Source organism: Pecten maximus, chromosome 19, assembly GCF_902652985.1.
Source record: "Pecten maximus chromosome 19, xPecMax1.1, whole genome shotgun sequence".
NCBI lineage: Eukaryota > Metazoa > Mollusca > Bivalvia > Pectinida > Pectinidae > Pecten > Pecten maximus.
In genome coordinates this window covers 20,477,895-20,498,372 of record NC_047033.1, presented here as the reverse complement: position 1 = coordinate 20,498,372, position 20,478 = coordinate 20,477,895, and the positions used below count along the sequence as shown (strand labels likewise).

General features: G+C 34.9%; 1 protein-coding gene across 1 annotated transcript; it reads right to left on the bottom strand.

Moving 5' to 3' along the window:
* Window positions 1–4,310: 4,310 nt before the first annotated feature.
* LOC117318087 (chitin synthase chs-2-like) lies at window positions 4,311–20,120 on the bottom strand. The gene is made up of 15 exons (XM_033873088.1): window positions 19,873–20,120; window positions 18,601–18,991; window positions 17,279–18,255; window positions 16,364–16,463; window positions 15,465–15,634; window positions 14,547–14,626; window positions 14,111–14,219; window positions 13,405–13,558; window positions 12,634–12,847; window positions 11,773–11,973; window positions 11,097–11,494; window positions 10,262–10,426; window positions 9,554–9,828; window positions 8,746–8,960; window positions 4,311–8,467 (listed from the first exon to the last, which is right to left on the bottom strand). The coding sequence occupies exons 1-15, from the start codon at window positions 20,082–20,084 to the stop codon at window positions 7,149–7,151; spliced, it is 4,980 nt and encodes a 1,659-aa protein (XP_033728979.1). The 5' UTR covers window positions 20,085–20,120; the 3' UTR covers window positions 4,311–7,148.
* Window positions 20,121–20,478: the final 358 nt, after the last annotated feature.

Genomic DNA, 20,478 nt, shown 5'->3' with positions numbered 1-20,478 from the left:
TATCATTGTCTTTGTGTCATAAAGTGTAATTATTCTGTGAATCACCAATGTCTTTAAGTAATGAATTATTGTGAGATGAAATATGACATCACCTATTGTTTAAAGTAGTAATAGCAGAACTTAGTGTCACAAAGTCTTTTGTATTTGTTAGCCTTGATGGTGTAATATATATATCATGGTTATCATGAAGAATGACATGTATTTCCGCTAGTTCTGATAATCATATCTTTAAATATTTCAAATTTTATAATCACTTGATATTATTTTTAAATTCGTTGAAATCTAAATTAAAAATACTGATCTATACTTTCATTTCACAATATCACATCAATCATGTAGGTTGAATGAAATGATTTTTGTATATTTGTTTGTGCTTGAAGTTTGCAAAACGTTATATTGGGTGAGATAGTATAACTCTAAGGTACATGTAAGTGTTCCTGAACTTATTTGTTATGTCCACTGAACATGTGACTTGTACAGAACGAACTCTATGTTAGGATATATAGCTGATTTGAATTATGAATTGGACAGGGGCGACAATTGTCACCCTATCATTCAATAGAGTTAACAAGAAGGATCCCAGGTTCAATGTCTTTTAATGTATAGTAGAGGCCAGGTACACAACTCCAAAGGCACGCCCAGCTCCGTGAAGTCTGATGTTGTAGCGGCGGAAGTTGTACGTTGGTTAAGCCCCCAAAACCAAGTGCGGTGAGCAGAGAACCTGCTCCTGAATTTATAGGGCCAACCAAACATTGGGCAACTACGCAGCTACAAACACCACAATAACAATGGTTGATCTAAGCGACCTAAGCACACCAAGATTCTGTCAAAATGATACATTTTTGGATTCAACTGCAGAATCTTGGGGCCATCTGTTATTCTACATGGCGACAGTGCTGACAGATTGGGGATGCACATTTAGTGCGACAACCGTTGATTGGTCAATTCCCCAATCCTAAGCCGCATTGACGCAAGTGACATCCAGGTGTTCCAGCAAGAAAGACCACCGGGATACCAGTCACTATTTATATAACATTTTACTTATTTTAGTTTTAATTGCGCAGATAAAACCATCTGCTGTTTAACTATAAACATAATGTAGTAAACATTACATGATACATGTACTATTTCATGATACGTACATGTAACATCACTTGCTTCAATAGTATACACTGACCTTTAAGGTCGGCCACCATAAACATTGTTCATACAAATATGCCGATTCTGAAACCACCGGTTACACACCGGTCTCCAGTGCCTATACAGTACTGGTTTGCAAAGGTCATTCATGTTTAGTGCACCTATTGTATAAACATTTACAACACCTAAATCCACTACAACTGTACACTTCATAAAATCGTATACTCCAATGTTTATATTATCTCTCTACGTATATTTAACACAAAACATTCAATAATAAAACTTTTTAACACTTATTTAAATCACCCTATTTGCAATAAAGCATTATATACAACAAATACGGTCTATCTGTTTCCGGTTCAGCCAGTGACACCTTTAATAGTGTCACACATCACCTATTGTTTAAAGTAGTAATAGCAGAACTTAGTGTCACAAAGTCTTTTGTATTTGTTAGCCTTGATGGTGTAATATATATATCATGGTTATCATGAAGAATGACATATATTTCCGCTAGTTCTGATAATCATATCTTTAAATATTTCAAATTTTATGATCACTTGATATTATTTTTAAATTCGTTGAAATCTAAATTAAAAATACTGATCTATAATTTCATTTCACAATATCACATCAATCATATAGGTTGAATGAAATGATTTTTGTATATTTGTTTGTGCTTGAAGTTTGCAAAACGTTATATTGGGTGAGATAGTATAACTCTAAGGTACATGTAAGTGTTCCTGAACTTATTTGTTATGTCCACTGAACATGTGACTTGTACAGAACGAACTCTATGTTAGGATATATAGCTGATTTGAATTATGAATTGGACAGGGGCGCCAATCGTGTAATTTGTTTTATCAGAATTGATTCTTTGCTACACTGCAAATTAAAGTATTTAGGTTTTTTTTCTATGAATGATTTGTGATCATTTACATTCTTTCTGATTGAAACATTTTTCATTAACATTAATTAAATTTTGATTTATTGAAAAATAATCTGTCGCCATTTAATTTGTTTATACTTGTTTCTATCGCTTTGTGTATTCCGTATAATGTTTCACATATTGGTTAACTCATAGAAACTTTCAACATTCTAGACTGAAAGATGGTTTCTTGTATCATTCTTGGTTATCATCAGATGTCATATTGAGAGCTTATGTTGTCACGTCGGCGTCGATGTCGGTGTCGGCGTTGGTTTTTCAAATGTTAAGTTTTTGGTTCAAATGTTAAAAGGCATAATAATTTATGGTAATATGGTCCCTGTGGGGGTTAAACTATCCCTTGCAGGGGTTAAACTTAAAGATTTTTAGGGGGGGGGACTCATATTTGAAATTTTTTGGACTTAGAAAATGTTTGCGTTACGTTTTGGTGTAAGCGTTAATAGATTTTAATACATCACTTTATAATTGTAGTAGGTTGCTGAGATTTGGCAGGAGTAAGACTATCCCTTCCTGGAGTAAAACTAAAAAAAAAGATTTTTTCTTTTAAATTTTTTTTTTTTTTTTTTTTTTTTTAAATCTTTGGACTTAGATGATTTTTGTAAGTTTATGTTGCGAGTGGTGAAAGGCATAGTAATACATGGTATTAGGTCTCCTTTGGGGCTTAAACTATCCCTTGCCGGAGTTAAACTGAAACCTTTTTTGGGGAGGGGGGGGGACAGATTTTTTATTTTTTTTTGTGTGTGTGTGCAAGTGTTGAAAGCTATTAACACATCACTTTATGATTGTACTAGGGTGCTGATATTTGGTAGAAGAGTCCCTCTGGAGTTACACAACAATGTGAAAATGCTCACATTAGAAAATTTATATATCGTCCACATTTTTCAAGGGAGACAATTCTCATTAGGATAATATTTTATCCAAAAAATTGAAGAAATAGGTCCAAAAGCAATTACATTTGTAGTTAATATATTTATTCAATCTACAACATCATAGCTTGTCTCCCGAATGTTTGTTAATAAATAATTTCGATATAAATTTGTATGGCTTTGAAAATTGCATGAATACACAAAACACAATCTGATCAAGTAAACAATATAAATATTATTAATGCAATTTGCGAAACCATACCAATTAATATATTTTAATTATTTATTGACAAACATTTGCGAGACGAGCTATGCTGTTCTCCAACAGCTCTTGTTTTATTTTTGATAATGATGGGTTTAATTTGCTGCCAATCGTTTGAGCGATAACTCATCATATGAGAATGCATTTAATTTGTTGAAATCTAATGGCTTTTTGATAGCTTTATGGAACGGAAAGTATCAATTAAATTGTTTTAATGTTTGACACGTGTTATTTGATTAAATCATGCGGTACCTCTGTCGCTGTGAAATGCATCCACGTGTTTGTGTTCTGTTTATCCTATTGGATACCTTAAGGTAGAAAGCTTGTCACTGTACCGATATACAAAGGGAGGTCACTCTGGTGGATCTGAATGTTACTCTCACGTGTAGTTTCAATCAATTACCCCTTATTGTTTTCGAGAAACATGTCGGAAAACATAAGGAATGGAGCAAAAACAACGTCTTCAAACTTGCTCTGAGGGAATAATTATAACGACCCACTTCCGAGTAGACATGGGGACTGCCTGAACTTCTAAGAACAGATACGTTACTTTTTATTTTAGATTTTTCTCGACCCACGTCATCATATGTTCAAAACTATATCAGAATTATAACTAATCTTAAGGCCGACATTGTGACGTCATTAGGTTTTTAATTAGAATAAACTCGGATAGCTGTTAAGCATATCCGTATTATGTTTATCGAGCCCAGTTTAAAAAGATGGTTTGGAAATAACATGTTTCATCTCACACCTGATTCCATTGTAGCCGATATCGGATACTGTGTTATTCGCGGCTAATTTCACTCGACCACAAATTGGAAAATTTCTACTGTAAAAAATCAAATATTACCAGCTCCACAGTATTTGTAAGGAAACAAGATAAACTTTATTTATCTGTATGAATTCGCGTGGAAGCTACAGCAGAGTTTTTTTTATGGTGACGATTAAATTAATTTCAACACGTCGCATTGAGCATCGCTATATCTTCTACGTACTTATTTTATCTTGATGTCCTCAATATCATTTTTTGATGTAAAACATTTAATGTAACGTGAAATTAAAATTGATATGAACAAACAATGAAGAGTATTTCGATGATGTTTATCAATTTTAATTAATTATTATTGAAGAAAAAATGATAATTTTGATTTTCATCGCATTCAATACAAAAATATAAGTTGAATTCACTCAGTTTGATTTCAATAAATATAGAGATGATTTCTACAAATATAATCTGATAAAAACATCTAGGGTAAAACATTTCAAACATACACATAAACTATACATTATTTTTGAAATAACATAACTTTAACACATATAATATAACCCGAAAATATACATGTAAAACGGGATATTATAATAAGGTAATATATGAAAATAGAGAGAGAGAGACAGAGAGAGACAGAGAGACAGAGAGAGAGTCAAATAACTTAAATGATGAAATAAAAAATACATAATTAATGCACACATTGTCTATCGTTTCTAATCAAAACAAAGGTTACGTCAAACACCGTTTAAATGAACCGATTGCCTTCCTTATCAGGTAATATATTTTGTAGCATCCCTCGTAAAACTGAAAGTGATTGTTACCACTGAATGTAGGGATTCCAATAGAACGAACGATATCTGTATACAATGCAGTATTGAACAATCCATCAAAATAGCTCAATACAACAGAAAACACTCATTATTACAATATTTTCTTACAAAGGTACAGGTGATGAAAAGATAAATTTCTATTGTTATCAACAAATTCTTGTCCCTCGTCGTTGTACATACGATGACAAGTCCTGCCAAAGAAAAAAACATTAACTTTGTTTTATATTTTATATTTATAATGTTTTTATCTATGAATCGGTGATAACAATCTTTGAGATATAAAAAGAGAAATTTCCCACGTTTGACCCATGGCTTGTACTGCTATAGCTGACTGATAAATGCTTTTTTTTCTATAAAATGCTGAATACTTTCTGCATTTCAATTACAATCATTACAAAAGGTTATCTAGCAATTTATCCTAATCCGGTTATGATTATCTGGGCAGTATATTTCGAACTAAACATAGGTAATAGGAAGGATAGATAAAGACCAACTCAAAAGTCTCAATGACGTCATAGATCCCATTACTATCAAACAAATTTCACTAAATACTACAATAGATACATATGTTACAGATGTTTCCGCGCTGGGAGCATTGCTTAATTACGGTTGTGCTAATTATATTCTCTGTATTTTATTATATAGTAAAAATGTTGGTGCGTTGACCTGATAAGTTTGAAAATGCAAAAAAAAAAAAAAAAAAAAAAATGCGGTTACATTAATTGATTACGAATAATTATATCACAGCTTGTTTAATGAGTAACAAAAAAGCATGGATCCCGAATCAACAGGACATATTTTTTACATACTGCAGGTAATTTCATTCTGGTTGGGTAGACAATAATACCTATATATACATGTTACTAGGCTAATTACATTCCGATTGGCGACACAAAAACAATTATGTAATTACTGTACATTAAGTACTGTACAGAAAGTATTTACATTATACATTCCATCATATGGGGGGAGGAGGGATACACATACACCTACTATTTATTTATAAAAATGGTACGAAATATTTACTTTCCTTTTTATATAATCACAAAAGAACAATAATTTACACATCTATATATAAGAAAACAATTATATATTCAACAGAGTACAGCAACGATGGGAAACTCAACTCTTTAACCTTAGGCTTACAGCACATAGTGAATATGATATATTCACGTCACTTCATTGCCTAGCCAAAAATACCCGCATCTTATACCAATGCGCCATCTCCACATTCTTAATCAAACAGTCATATATACATAATTGGATATCATTGCAAATCTACAAATGTACCGAATGTAATTTGAAAAGAAGAGTCACTATCATATACATGGAAATATGTGACGCAGTGGAAAAATCTAGTCAACAATGGAATAATACCTGAAATCCTCCTGTCTATCGGATTGTGGTATTACTTGTTAATTCGCTGAAAATCTTAATCCAAAATCAATCATAAAACAAGCCTGCATGTCTGAGATTAGGTATAACCTGATATAGATATTTACATCGTTTCTATAGAAACACAGTCCAACGGAAAAGTAAACTATAACGAATAGCATTGACAAAAATAGAAACCTCTTAATTACAAATAATGTATGAAACAGAGCAAAACTGCTTTATGAGTTATTAAAATAAATTGCCTAAAGTTTGTAGGATTATGATGTTTAATTTTTATATCCTCCCCCTTTAAACCAAACCGCCCCACGATACATCGATTAGGAGTCATTAGGACGTCAATATACGTCTACAATACAACTTTCAAACTGACTGTGCCATGTGACAGGTCGGAGTTTAGTTTTTATTTGCATTGACCGGAACTGAAATTATTATATCGACATAAACAGTTGGGAATATCCTTCGCTTATTGAGCAAAATCGTGTTTACCTGCAACAAAACCGTGTATTATTATATAAGGATGCTCATCGCTGTCAAAAATGTCAAGAAATTAATTATAATAACACCGTTTTTCGTCGAAATTTTCTCCTTTCTGTTATCTAAAAAACGACTACTTGATCTTTTTTAATCCAATTGTTTGTCTATATGATCTTTCGTACAGTTGGGACTTCCTTAAACATATTATTTGGTAGTTTTCATTTTGTAATTTCACGGGGTGATAAAAACTACTTTTTCGTTGAAATTCGGAATAAAAATAATAATGTAACTACACATAGTAGAGGCAAATGTGAACAATTTTGATGAAAGATACATTACATAAAAAAAAACAAAAAAAAACAAGCAGGTATGCCTCTTTGGTGCTACAGAAACTATTTACAGTATTGACTGTGTTTTACACATACATGTTCAAAACATACAAATGCGTCCAGCACATCTTTACATTTCCTCAAAACAGAACATCTACGTTTTCCAGCCCAGTCGACTGTCCATGAAAGGTCGGGGGTTCTGGCTGGGTATCCCCTTGTGCTGTGTCCATGTTGCTATTGAAGTGAACTACTGCATCTGTTTGCTTGTCAGATTCTGTTTTATCTTCTTCCTCCTCTTCTTCTTTGATGACATCATTTTCTGGTTTGTTTTTTTGCTCATTTTCTCTGTTTTTCATAACGGCGGCATTCACCAACGCCGAGAATCGGTTCCCTCCATTGGCGGAACTACCCTCAGTATTTCCTCCATTGTCTCTGGCTTTAGCCATGAGCTCTTTCAACTTACTTTGTTTGATTGCTGTCTTCCACCTATTCCTAGCAGTTACCATACTTCCACGCCGTCTTATCTCATCACGATTAGAGGAATTTCTGATCATTTTCGTGATTGTGAACAAAGATGGACGACCAAAACGAGAGAATTTCTTCTGGATATCGTTCATCCTTGTGGCATCTTCTTCTACAGTTCCTTCAGCTACGCCTGTTGTGCTCATATTATCATCATCGTCCATAACATTCTGAAGTTTCTGGAAGTTCCGAAGAAAATTTTTACCAAGCGTGCTCTTCTGTTGTTCTCGTCGTCTTTGATCGAATTTTTTCCAAAGTTGTTTCCCTTTCGTTTTTCCGATAGTGACTTCATCATCCTCGGGCTCACTTGTTGTACTAAATTCAGATACGATGGATCGCGTGTCGTCTTCAATAGCGGCTGACTGCATGTCGCGCACAAGCTGTAAACCTTCATCGACACCGATAGAACGTTCGTCCTGATCATCCCCTTGTAACGATTGTCTGATACGCCGCTTGGCTTTGATTTCAGTCGCCGCCAAAATATGTAGTAGGGTTGCCAGTCTATGGAATAACATACAGATGAATTGAACGAATAGCAACATTCCAAACACGACCGTAAACGCGAAGCTGATTGGTTCGACTTGGCCTTGGTCATCGCCGTTGGTGTTAGTGCATGGCAGAGGTATCGATAGACTGCTGTCTGCAGCATTGACAATCGTTAAAACAAAGACAATGGTTACGAAGAGAGCATTAATCAGAAGAAACGCCAAACACGTTTTGTTTCTAAGCTCTATCAGATCATTCGCAATTTTCTTCTCAACGTCCGGGTTTTTTTCGAGAGGATAGAGATACTTTTCGATAAAGTTTCTCCAAAACTCTGTTTCATCCTTGCCCATGCGATCAACAGCTCCATTCTTAAGGGTTTTGTCTGTTAACCAGTATGGATTAACTAAGTCATTCCTCTTCGGAACCACCACCGGTTCAAACATGGGATTTTCTGCAAATTGAGTGAAATAATTGAGATTTTTTACATTGTCACCCAATATATATATATATATATATATATATCAATTGATACTATAGGACACATATCTGTACTGTTTAATCATTAAACATATTTGTGTTATTTTCGTTATTGATGTCGATATTAAAATTAATGATTTGATGCCAAAATTGCCATCAGTGAGTGTTTCTCGTTATTAATCTGTACTTGACGCGTCAACTGAGTTAGACCTTAAAACAAATCTTTGATATAAATGTGATTAAAATACTTACGACGTTCTCCTGCACCTTCAAATAACCCTGTCGCTTGAGAAAATGGAGTTTCAGTTTGTACAATAGATTCAGCTTCTGGTAAATAATTTGAAGAAGCATTCCTTGAAGTGTGGCGAGTAACGTCTGTAATGCGCTCTTCCATTTCGGCCAGACGAAATAGAATTTGTTTAAACTTGTCATCTTCACTATGATCGTTGGTTGGACAGCAAAAACACCTGTAGATAACAACAACAACAATAACAACAACAACAACAATTACAACAACAAGAACTGTTGTAAAGTGGTCTTTGGCACATGAATTCGACCTTCCTCAAGTCAAATTTCCAAATTAGTCGTTTACGAGGTATATTCTCATATTTTTCCGTCGTTCGGCATTTTGTTTATTATTACAGGAATATCATTTCTCTTCTCTATTTTACATATATGACATTATGTTGTCTCAACCCTGGATCTATACCGGCTGTTTTCCCCATTTAAACAACTTATGACGTCACAATAACGATTCTATGATGTCATCTTGACAATTGAATTGGATTAACAGAATGTTGTATTTATATAACGCTAATATTACACAAGTTAGCGGACCAACCGAGTAAAACATCATTAATATTCAATCCTCATGTGATCTGGGAAGGGCGATCTCAAATCCTGAGGCACAATTGTTACATTGCCATGTTTATAATCAGAAGAACCACTTTCGGCTTGAGACACAGTATGTGTGTTATCCAATGCAGTGAAATATTCAATTATGCTTACCTATGCATGCCATGCACATGTAAACTTCGTGATAAAAATAGTAAAGATTTACCTAAATAAATTCCCGAACGAGAAGGCATATTCCGAGGAAGGGTTTGCTGCTGAACCGCTTGCAGGCATTTGCTTATTGATCCAGTCCTTCACTTGACCTAACCTGCCCTCGTCCTTTTTTTGTTCCGCGGGTTTCGGAGCCGTGGTTGGTTGCTTGGATTCCCGTGTTCCCCAGGAAACCACGTGGAGGTTTCCAAGAGAGTAGATCATGAGCAGCATAGACATCGAAGGGATGGACAGGAAGTAGAGAAACCCGTGTAAGACACAGAAAAACTCCTTGAAAGAAATGAACATCATTAACAAAATTTAACAAAAACATTTCCTGAGTTAGAGGCTACACATCCAGAAATACTACTGAAATAGAACAAGATAAATGTAAAAGATGTTTGGGTAAGGAAGCATACTATAATTTTATTTCATCAGCGACTATTTAGGAAAAATATCATTTCTGTATTAAAGTATTAAGATAGTATTAATAACATACATTATAATGACATTTGGATCTCATTGGTATACAGATCTTGCTATTTGATACCAACTCCTATCATAATATTTCAATTGATACTTTTGTTTAAAACCTGCAAGAAGCATATCAATTTTAGACAATAATTCTCGAGGATAAACTTTGATTTTTCTTTCGTATAATGTATGCTTATAGATTTTAAGTTCACATATATTGCCGATCCAACCATAAATGAAACTTTCTTACTTGTGGGTGAAGACATGCAGCCAGAACGAAGACACCAGCCACAAACAGAAGGAAGACAGTCGTGACAGAACAGAATCCGGCCTCAGCGGCTTCTTTTAGTAAACCGATAAACACTATCATCATGAGTAAGGAGTACACTGTTGATAAGATTGCCGAGTACGCCAACTGGAACAAACACACGCCATATATATATTGCGTACAAAAGAAGAAACTTGTGCGCTCTTAGAAGTAAAAATAATTGTTTGTGTATGTATCGCTGAACATTTTTATTTTAAAAATGTATGCATTGCCATGACGTCATCAATAAACGATATCACGTTTATCTCAGAATTGAAATGAAAAGATCAATTCTGTATGAACCACTTCGAATAGACAATGTTATACTGATATTCTTAGTATGAGATGGAAAAGTTTAAACATGTATATGGGATGCTTTAAAATAAAATTAGGTAATAACGCTTGGAATGGAATGCACATATACCATTCCTTCATCACTCTGACTATAACTTCATAGTGGCTCTGTTCCTTACTTAATCATTTTAACACAATCGGTGTCACAAGATCTTGATATACATTGTGAGTTAGAAATTAACACCATACCTCCATGATAAAGGAAACTTCATTGGAGGTACAGAAGTGTTATCACTTCTCTAGTACTGTAAACGTGGAAATCCACGCGAGGTAGAAAATTTACGTAATCTCGAACTACAAACGAAGGTGGATTGATCGCGAAAATTTCCCCAACGCATGAAGTTTACATGTCGAAATCGTGAAATTAATCCCCTGCAAAAATAACCACGTTTACAGTATAATGGCACAAAACATAGTGATTTACCTGGGTTTGTGATGACGCTACGAAACACAGAATCACCATCAATATGACGGGCGCCAGGTTTATTCCAAACGCAGTCCAGACATTGATTGTCGGGAAGCCAGTTGTGATGGCGCCCAGTATCATCAAGAAAATTGTTCCCGGGGTCAAAATAGAGGACACCATCAGAAACATCTGGTAGAAGATGTAGAGCATGGATATGTCTTCGTTCTTACGTGTGACGTTTTTCCAGTCCATTAGAAGATCCATAATATTGGCCATGGTAGACGGTGTCCATCTTCTTCTCTGGTTGTAGAATTCGTAAAATCCTTCCGGGGCATAGGTCAATGCGTCTGAGGCCGCAACATATTCTACACGGTAACCTTGCTGTATAAGTAATGTGCATAGCCACCGGTCTTCGCCTTAAAGAGATGAAGAAATCAGTCGTGATGAAGGAATTGATATGTTAGAACTAGCTCCAACATGAAGCTTCATTCTTTTATTCTAGAGGGCATATTGGTTAAATTATTTGTTTGAATCGTTGTGAATTGAGGTTGGTTACCCCTTAAATCTGTCGTTTATTTATAACTGATCATAATATCGTTATATATATGTGCCAAGTGCAGAAAGTCATCTTTAAAACATAAAGTCCTGAAGCGGAAGAAAATGTAACAGTTCTATTTTGAGTGATTGTACTTACCTTGATCATACTGGACATAATGAGCCGGTTCTGTTGGGAGTGTAGTATATCTCTTCATGACGTTGTCGTCCATGAGAGCCTTACCCCGAAACAGACTGAAACAGCCAGGACTACAAAGCACACAACCCAACATGTGTTCGGCAGCCTTCTGAAGCCAATGGCTGATAGCGTACTCAAACTTCTGGTACCATACCATGGGACCTGTATGGGGGTAAGGAAATAAAATACACAACTTCGTTACATGTGGGTATGATCATTATAATGCATCGCTGTACACAGTAATTATGTAATCACGGGTCAACCATTAAAGGTGTATCTTTTATTTAATTTGCAATGATGTGTAATCATACAATTATTGCATAGTGTTTCAAAGAACAAAGAGTAAGGTTATGTATTGGAGACTGTTACTTGGACTCCTTAGCTAACACTAAGATTTTACTACACCTACAATAAGGGTAACACTCGCCGATAACTTTTCAAGTCTTTGGTATCCTGAATAGTTATGAGTAAGTTGTCATCGTTGTGTTGAGAATGTTAAATCAAAGAGTTGTCTCCCCTGTGCTAAGACCAAATCCATACAATCATCTTTGTTTCATTGATAAATCTACATACGGGTAAAAGTCGACTGAAAGTATTCGGAGCTGTTACTCAATCCGTTATTTCTCCACACGCACATAATATGAGGATTTATTTGAGTTCCCAGACTGTATACATAAACAATCAATGATCAGTGAGCTTTAATTTTACAGCATATCGTCATAGCTTACTTGGACCTATGACATCAAATTGGACAACCAACACAGAAGAAAACAAGCGTGTGTATACATAAAATATAAGAGCGAGTATATGCATAGTACAAACCTGAGCCTATCGGGTGGATGCGGCCACATGCTGCACCAACTTTCGGGTTCTTCTTCATCCTATCGACCAGCAGCTGTACCGCGGATGGCTGGAAGTCGACATCACCATCCAGGGCCAGTAGGAATGTGTTATTAGCTATCGTCTCTTTCTGTCGCCGACTTTTATTTGGAATGTTCATCAGGCGTTGACCCAGGAAGTAGTACATGTACATCACCTACACAGCAGCAACATAAACATATTGTTATGACAAGGATATTTCCGAAAACATCATGTACAAGATATTAGATTCCCAGATTTCTATTTTTACAATTTTACGCGTGTAGCATAAAAAACATTGAAAATATCTATCTTGAAAGTATAGAACAAGTTCTAATCAATGCGTTTTGAAAATTATAAACGCTTTGCTTCAAAAGTTTGGTAAACATGTGAAAATCGGCCGTTTGTAATCTGTAGCAAGGACCAGGTATCTGATCATCCAGTAAAACGTCCATTCGAAACTTCCTAAGACGAGATTAGACCCTGTATTCAGGAAGCTTGTTTGGGACTCTTTTTAAGAAGATACCAGTTAAAATCAAGTTGTGCTAAATGTTTTTGTTTTGGTTTTCGGTTGTTTTTAGTCGTTTTCTTCTTTGTACTAAAGGCCAAGTAAAAAGCAAATCAATCCGAGTTGAACTTGTTTTAAAACAAAAATATCGAAATGATAGAAATTGAGTAGATATAATTTTTCTCTGTACAAGTTCTACGTTATGATATTATAAAGTGACCACTCGCCTGGCTCCATCGTTTCCTATGACGTATTTTGGCCTTGTCTTTGAGATGAGCGATGAGTTTGTTGCCACCAGGAAGTCTCCAGATTAGCTGTCCACCGTAAGGGGTAGGGATCTTGGTAGGGGGTGGCACACGTATCACGTTGCCATGGACTGCACTGTAGGTTTTAATTATATATCATTAATCACTATTTTAATTCATAACCCCGAAATTGAATATGAACTTTTTTATACAAAAAAACATCAATCAAACAAATTAATTAATCTAAAAATATTGAGGAGACTTTCACATTTCTCGAGTGTCGATAAGCAGTCGTATATACAATGTACACGATAAAGGATCATATCTGGGATTCATTTGCGTGGTAAAAGTTGTAGAGTTTTGTAATGCTATTCTATAGAATTGTCGAGTTTCATCAATCTTATGGCATTGAGATAAATTCATAATGCATTTAATACAAAGGAAATCCATTTTAAAATTTCAGTCAGGAAGTCATCTTAATAACTACAATACGTTTAATCTTAGAAGTTGGTGATGTCATTTTAAAATTATGAAATGTGTTATGAATGAGTTCACAAAAAAAATGAAAAAAAGAATAACATTGGTTTTATTAAGCTGTAACAAGACCTGAATTTGATAGGCTTATCTGACAACAGTATTGGGCCCGAAAGGGCATGAATGAATTTTAAGATATAATGTAACCACTCACCTCGCTGCTATGTCCATAACATTAACCAATAACTGAACAAATTCATTGGCAAAGTATTCGGTCCCGTCTTCGTCATGACTGTCAAACGCGTCGTCAAAGAAAATGTGACCTGCAAGGAATCGTATGTATGTATGAATGGTTAACTGTATCTTCCTTGTCCTGGTATATTTGATGTTACTTTGGCCTTATGTGTACCATATAAACAATATATCAAGAAATATGTACACATGTAAATGCCATCCGTCTTCCGGGGAATTTACACTTTATCCATGCTAACGTTCAGCAAATGAAAGAAACACTGCTGGAATCCAAAGCGGCATACATTTCATTAATTTGACATGCGTTTTATTGTCTATGTGTTACATAGAAAACATATTATCCACTACTTGTATTTAGAAAGTGTATTATACCATCTGTTAGAGACAAAAGACCTTACCTTCGAATTCGTAGTAATCTGGGTCTCGGATACCGAGGTACATCTGTAGATGGCGTCTTGCACACTGATCATCATCCATTCTACAGAAAGTGGGAAACAAAATTAGATAATTATATCATTGAATTGTTACTCATGGTTGTTAGAGGATATGCGAGTCGCCTCCCATGACTCCTAAGAATTTGGTAGTTCACTAGGTTTTTTTTCATGTCTAACAATAGCAAAACATTTTAATTTGAAAACTGATTTAAAAAGAATTTTGTCGGGGAAATCATGGACGTATTTTTTGCCGCAAAAAAAAACAATTTGAAAACAATAGTGCTTATACATAACGTGCATGTGCTCTGTGGAATGCTGTTTGAAATATTGAATGTTTCGTGGTATACGAATAATCAAAATTTCTGAAGACCAGGTGCAACAAATGTAACGTTTTACATATACTTTGATTGATGTTATTGTTAATACATCTATGTTTAGTAACTGTTCTCTATCCTATCCATTTGAAAATAAACATTATTACTAAAAATCACACCCGAGTCATTTGGAAAAAAAACAATCATATTTCATCGTAAAATATCTCGACATTTGTGAAATTGTATGTGTCCCTTTAAATAGGAAATGCATTTTTGTATCTTCTTTGACAGCTTCCAATACATAAGTACATAAACTATTATTTACGATTTCGTATTGTTAGTTAGTTATCTACTGGTTTATACATGACTGCCTATTGCCGGGTTTCGTCACACTCACTGTAGTCAATATTCTATTGACGTGATTTCGTAGTGACATCATTACGTTTTAGTATTTTTTGCTGATTTTTTTTCTTACGTGCTATGTTTGTTCGGGTATACATTCCCATTAAATCGCAAAATAAAGTAGCGTGAATTCTAGTCCAATGGGGGACAACTACATGTATTTTACCTGAACAAGGACTTGAGAATTTGTGTCATTTCGACTTCTGTCTCGTGCCACATGGTTGCGCAAAGATAGAGGAAAGGAGTGTCGTCTTTGCGCAGGAAGGACCATTCTTCCCCGATATCTGTTTGCCGGTCAGTCGGTATGTCCGGGATAGGGATATCCACCTTGACCTTCTGTCAGTAAGGCAATCACATACATGTAATCAGATTCGATATTCCCAACATTGATTGCTTTTGGTTCCATAAATATGCCTTTTTATGCATTACTTTGTATGAACAGGCTCTAATCTAACTCAATAATATTAATAAGTGATTTGATCATATTCGAGAGAATCATCTACAAGGAAACATATTGTTAAGCATAGGTTTTTTTCTCTAAAACCTAAAGGTGTCTAACCACTAGTTAACCTCTGGTCAGCTTAAAATAAATAAGTGAAACTATAAATACGAATTTTGGAAACTGTTTCATCATTTTGTATTATTATACAATATCAAAATCCGCGTAAACTTACTGTTTTTAAAATAACCAAAAAAGTAGTAAAGCATTTGCGAAAGTTATACACAGCGAAGAAGCCTTAAGCGCCAGAACCTTCTGGGATGTATTAAAATTTAAATTTAATTGCCAAGGATGAAAATGTTGTGAAAAACTATAAGAGATATAGAAGTTCTACATTCACAGTTTGAATGATATGTCTCAACTGCAGTAACTTAACGGTATTTAACATTTATAATAAACTAAGTGAACAAACCGATCGCGTAATGGAAATGTATAAATTGCAGACGTCATTTTATGTATTAAACACGGTATGTCAACTTGAATACTAACGGGGTATAACGCGTCATATCACGTGATCTTGCCTGTCTAATAACGAACACGGATAGAGATCACGTGAGAAACCATACCTTCTCATTGGCTGACTTGAACTCGTCGTCTACTCGCCGTCTGTTGAGTAGCATTGATTGGTCGAGAAGGGCTCCACAATACAGAGGTTTAACAAAGATCCTGTACATTAAAACAGGAAAACATTGTGATGTACATAATCAGAATAGTCAAACAACAGTGTTTGTCATGTGTTTATGTTCGTAACGGTGCATAGTAGCTCCCCTCGAGGTCCATGACATACCGTCTATCTAAAGACGTAGACGACGCATTATGATAATCCTTTAACCTTAATTGAAAGTATTATGATTAAGTAACGTTTACCATATATCGAACAGCATTAAAACAACGATGGTCTAAAGAACAAAAATTCAACAAAAGAACATTGTTAACGGTTTCTATAATATGATACTGTTTTATCTAAAATGACCTGACATGGATATGCGACTAAAATGTTCTTAGTTGCGTTGTCTGTAGAATCTTTTTTTCTAAATTGATAGCGTAATGCTATGTACAATGTGTATATTGTACTTTTATTTTATTATTATAATATTGTATTATCTTTTTTTCTATTTTGTGTGTGATATGTATGACATTTATGCCTTTGGTGAATTGATGCAAGCGTTAGAATATGTTTGTTCGCTGATACAGTATAGAAATAAATGTTATCATCGTCGATAAATACAAAGATGATAACCGTGTTCTGAAATGGTATATTAAAGTTCAAAAATTAACAACAAATCTGTAGGCGGAGAAAAAAAAATGCGATAGGATGCAATTGATTATCTTTTAACTTTAAATTAAGATGCTGGCTATCTAAAGGAAAATTCAAGAAATATTCATGAAGAAAGAAAATGTTCTGAGTTGCGTTAAATCTGCAGTATCAGCAACATTGATTAAGATAACAATGATCACCACAATGTGTATGCTGTTCTTACTTTTCGGTGGCGGCGAGCCTCTCCTTGCCCGGTGACCACACGTGATTTGTTATGAGAAGAAGTGACATGTAAGCTAGAATTCCTGCGATAACAGCATACTTGAAGAAGTCGAATTCATCAACAACGTTACTGGCGTCACCATCCCAGGTTGGGAAGGGAATCTTACAGGAAGCCAAGGTGGACACTGTGGTACTGGAGTAACTGCCAAACAGTAACGCAATCGTGACCGGTGTCGATAACGCGATCGGAAGTGCATATCCAACTTTGTGAGCCAATATTTTGCAAGCTGCCTTCGCCACTTTGAAACAGATAATGTCGGAAAGGATGTTCGTAACTGCCATCAGTAATGGCAAATACCAACAATCTTCTCTGTTATCCTGCATGATTATATCATCACCTATAGGCGTGTTCATGTGTGGTGTAACATTATCTTCAAAGTGGTAGAAAACGGAGTCAATGCAGGATGTCGATGAATTGCAGTTGGCGCCGAACAATAGAGCGGGCATGACACTGTAGGTCAGTACAAGTTTCCATAGCATGGTAAGCAGTCCGATTTTCGTTCTTCCCCGTGTGATCATTCTTTTGAGATATGGCAGGCCTGAGGAGTCTTTGTCACCTTTGCGAACGTAGTTTTCCCAGTAGTTCACAGATATGAATATAGGGGAGACAACCATCGCTATGATGAGATAAAGATCCCCAGAGGGTTTTATTGGGTCGTTATATACATACAGAATCCAAAAAGCCAGACTGGCAATCTGTAAGACACAAGCTATGAAGTTCATCAACCGCGCAAATCTAACTGATTTACTTGGCTCCACCTTTTTAACAGTTCTTGCTGGATAGAAAATCTTTAGTATTCCTGGTATCAATGCGATGTTCATGCATAAAAGGCACGCCGCTATTGGTTCAAAACTGGGCAGAACAAGAAACACGAAGAAGGAAAGGCCAATAGTGTGCAGCGTCTCTGTTACCATCGACTGCAAGAAATTGTATAAAATGTTGTTATACGTTTGGAAAGCATACAATATCCTGATCCACATACTGTATCAAATATAACATTGGCAATAAACTAAGATGTGTACTACTTGCATACATTCGGTTCGGGTCGCTAAAATCAAATCATTTATAATTGTTATTAAAAAAAGAATCATCATTAGGCAAAATCATCATGTTGTTGGTGAATTTGTTATATCATGTATTTCATCTGATTTATTTATCTTTTTATTTATTCGAGAACAACCATATATCTCATAGGAGTGATTATGAAAATCGCCAAATTCAAAGAATTTTCAAATCATCACCACAAAATGATGTATACTCACGGCGAGAAAAGGACGCCATTGTAGTTTTCCTGTCTTCTTGAAACATAATCTCCAGAGGTACTTACAAAATGTAAAGAAGTATGGCGCCGACAGTACCATATTAAAAGCCCATATCCACGTAACATTCATTGTTCCACCATTGTGGTATGTCAATTTTCCGTTAAAAGTTTTATGCGCGGCACTTTTCGAATTATCGGCTGGTGGAAACATGTTTGAGGTCATCATGACGAAAGTGAGTTTAGACAAAACTGAGAATATCAGCACGATTACGAACATGATGATGAGGACGATGATACGGGCGATGACAGTGCATTTATTCCAGCAGTCTATCTCTGAACTCGACACGTTGTCGTCTGAACCAGTTCGGAACACATCCCAAAACATGCTTTTCCTGGAAATAGAATACCATAAAAAGGACCGGTTTGGATGAACATTCCAAAAATATTCTTTTCTATCCAAAAGTATCAGTTTGGCCACATCGTAAATTATTCTCTTTTTGAAAAGCTATTATCACAAAAAACATTAATTTGTAAATATTTTCGAAATATATCCTTCCAAAAATATTTTTGTTCCAAAGGCATCATTTTTGCCACCTCGAAAAAACGTTCTCTTCTTGAAAAGAGAATATTACTAAACACTCTAATTTGATATTTTAAAAGTTAACCCGTTTGACATTTAATACAGAAAAAATGTTTCACTATCAAAAGGCATCAATTTGGCCACATCGTAAATTATTCTCTTTTTTGCTATTATCACAAAAAACACTCTAATTTGATATTTTAAGAAAAAGTTCATTTTCTCAGAAATAGAGATATCTACATTTAATTCACGATATATGACAATACTGCTTTAATCCGTTGATAAATTGTGGACAAAAATCCATATTTTTCTTCTTTTTTTTTCTTTTTTTTTAAATTTTTTTTTTATATTAAAACAAGTTAGTTTTAACAAATTATACTTTATCGAACAAATGAATTTGTGAATTAAACGTACCTATCAATGTTAAATAAAAGAGACCCCTCTTTTTTCTTTATTGTTAATATTACGATTATCATTGATGACAAGAATAGCAATTTTGAGGGAAACTTTTACTTGACATTTATTTAGGAAAGTAATTTGCCTATCAAGTTTGTCTTTACATAATCCTTCACTTCTGACGTAATCATTTACGTTTAAAGTTAATTGTATGCTTGAAAGATACTATGAAATGTATATTTCCTTTCGAAATCTATGTTTTGATAACGATAAACAATGTACAGGTATTTTACTTACTCTTTTGTAGATTGTTTACGAGACATGTCTCCATTTCCGACTTCAGGTGGGAAGCATACTTTCGGTTCCGTTTCACGATCAGAATCGAAAACCTCATCCACTATTTCATGTGAAGATGCTTCGGAGTCTTCGGAATCCGCGTCTTCATCTGGGACGTATGCAGCGTTGACATGGCCGTTCGTCATGCCGGACATTTGTACGGTTTCTGGCATTTGCGTGGCCAGAACCGGGAAGAATTTTCCAGAAGGATTTAACTAAAAGAAAACGAGATTACTGTTTGTGAAAGTCTGCATATAATATCTGATAGGATACTTAATTTGTTTTCAACATACAGCCATAACATAAAACCATAGATAAATATTACATAAACATTCAGCAATACAAGAATTTTGGAGGGAAGCTCATTTCAACAATTTTGTAGTTCAAGTCTACAAAGAGCCGTAACATAAAACCGTAGGTATCAATAAACATGTGTATAACATAAACATTCAGCAGTGCATGCATTTGGAGGGCAAAGCTCATTTTAACAATTCCTTATCGTTTTACCCTATCACATCCCCCGGTTTGTAGTGTTCGATAAACTAAAGCTACCTTAAAGATTCATAT

Bases quoted from the DNA above. Each gene is read 5' to 3' on its own strand.
- LOC117318087 (XM_033873088.1), bottom strand. From the start codon at position 20,084: ATGCCAGAAACCGTACAAATGTCCGGCATGACGAACGGCCATGTCAAC. The intron at 11,974-12,633 runs GTTTGTACTATG...ACCCCCATACAG, and splicing joins CATCCACCCGATAGGCTCAG to GTCCCATGGTATGGTACCAG. The intron at 8,961-9,553 runs GTAAATCTTTAC...TGTTATCTACAG, and splicing joins TCGTTCGGGAATTTATTTAG to GTGTTTTTGCTGTCCAACCA.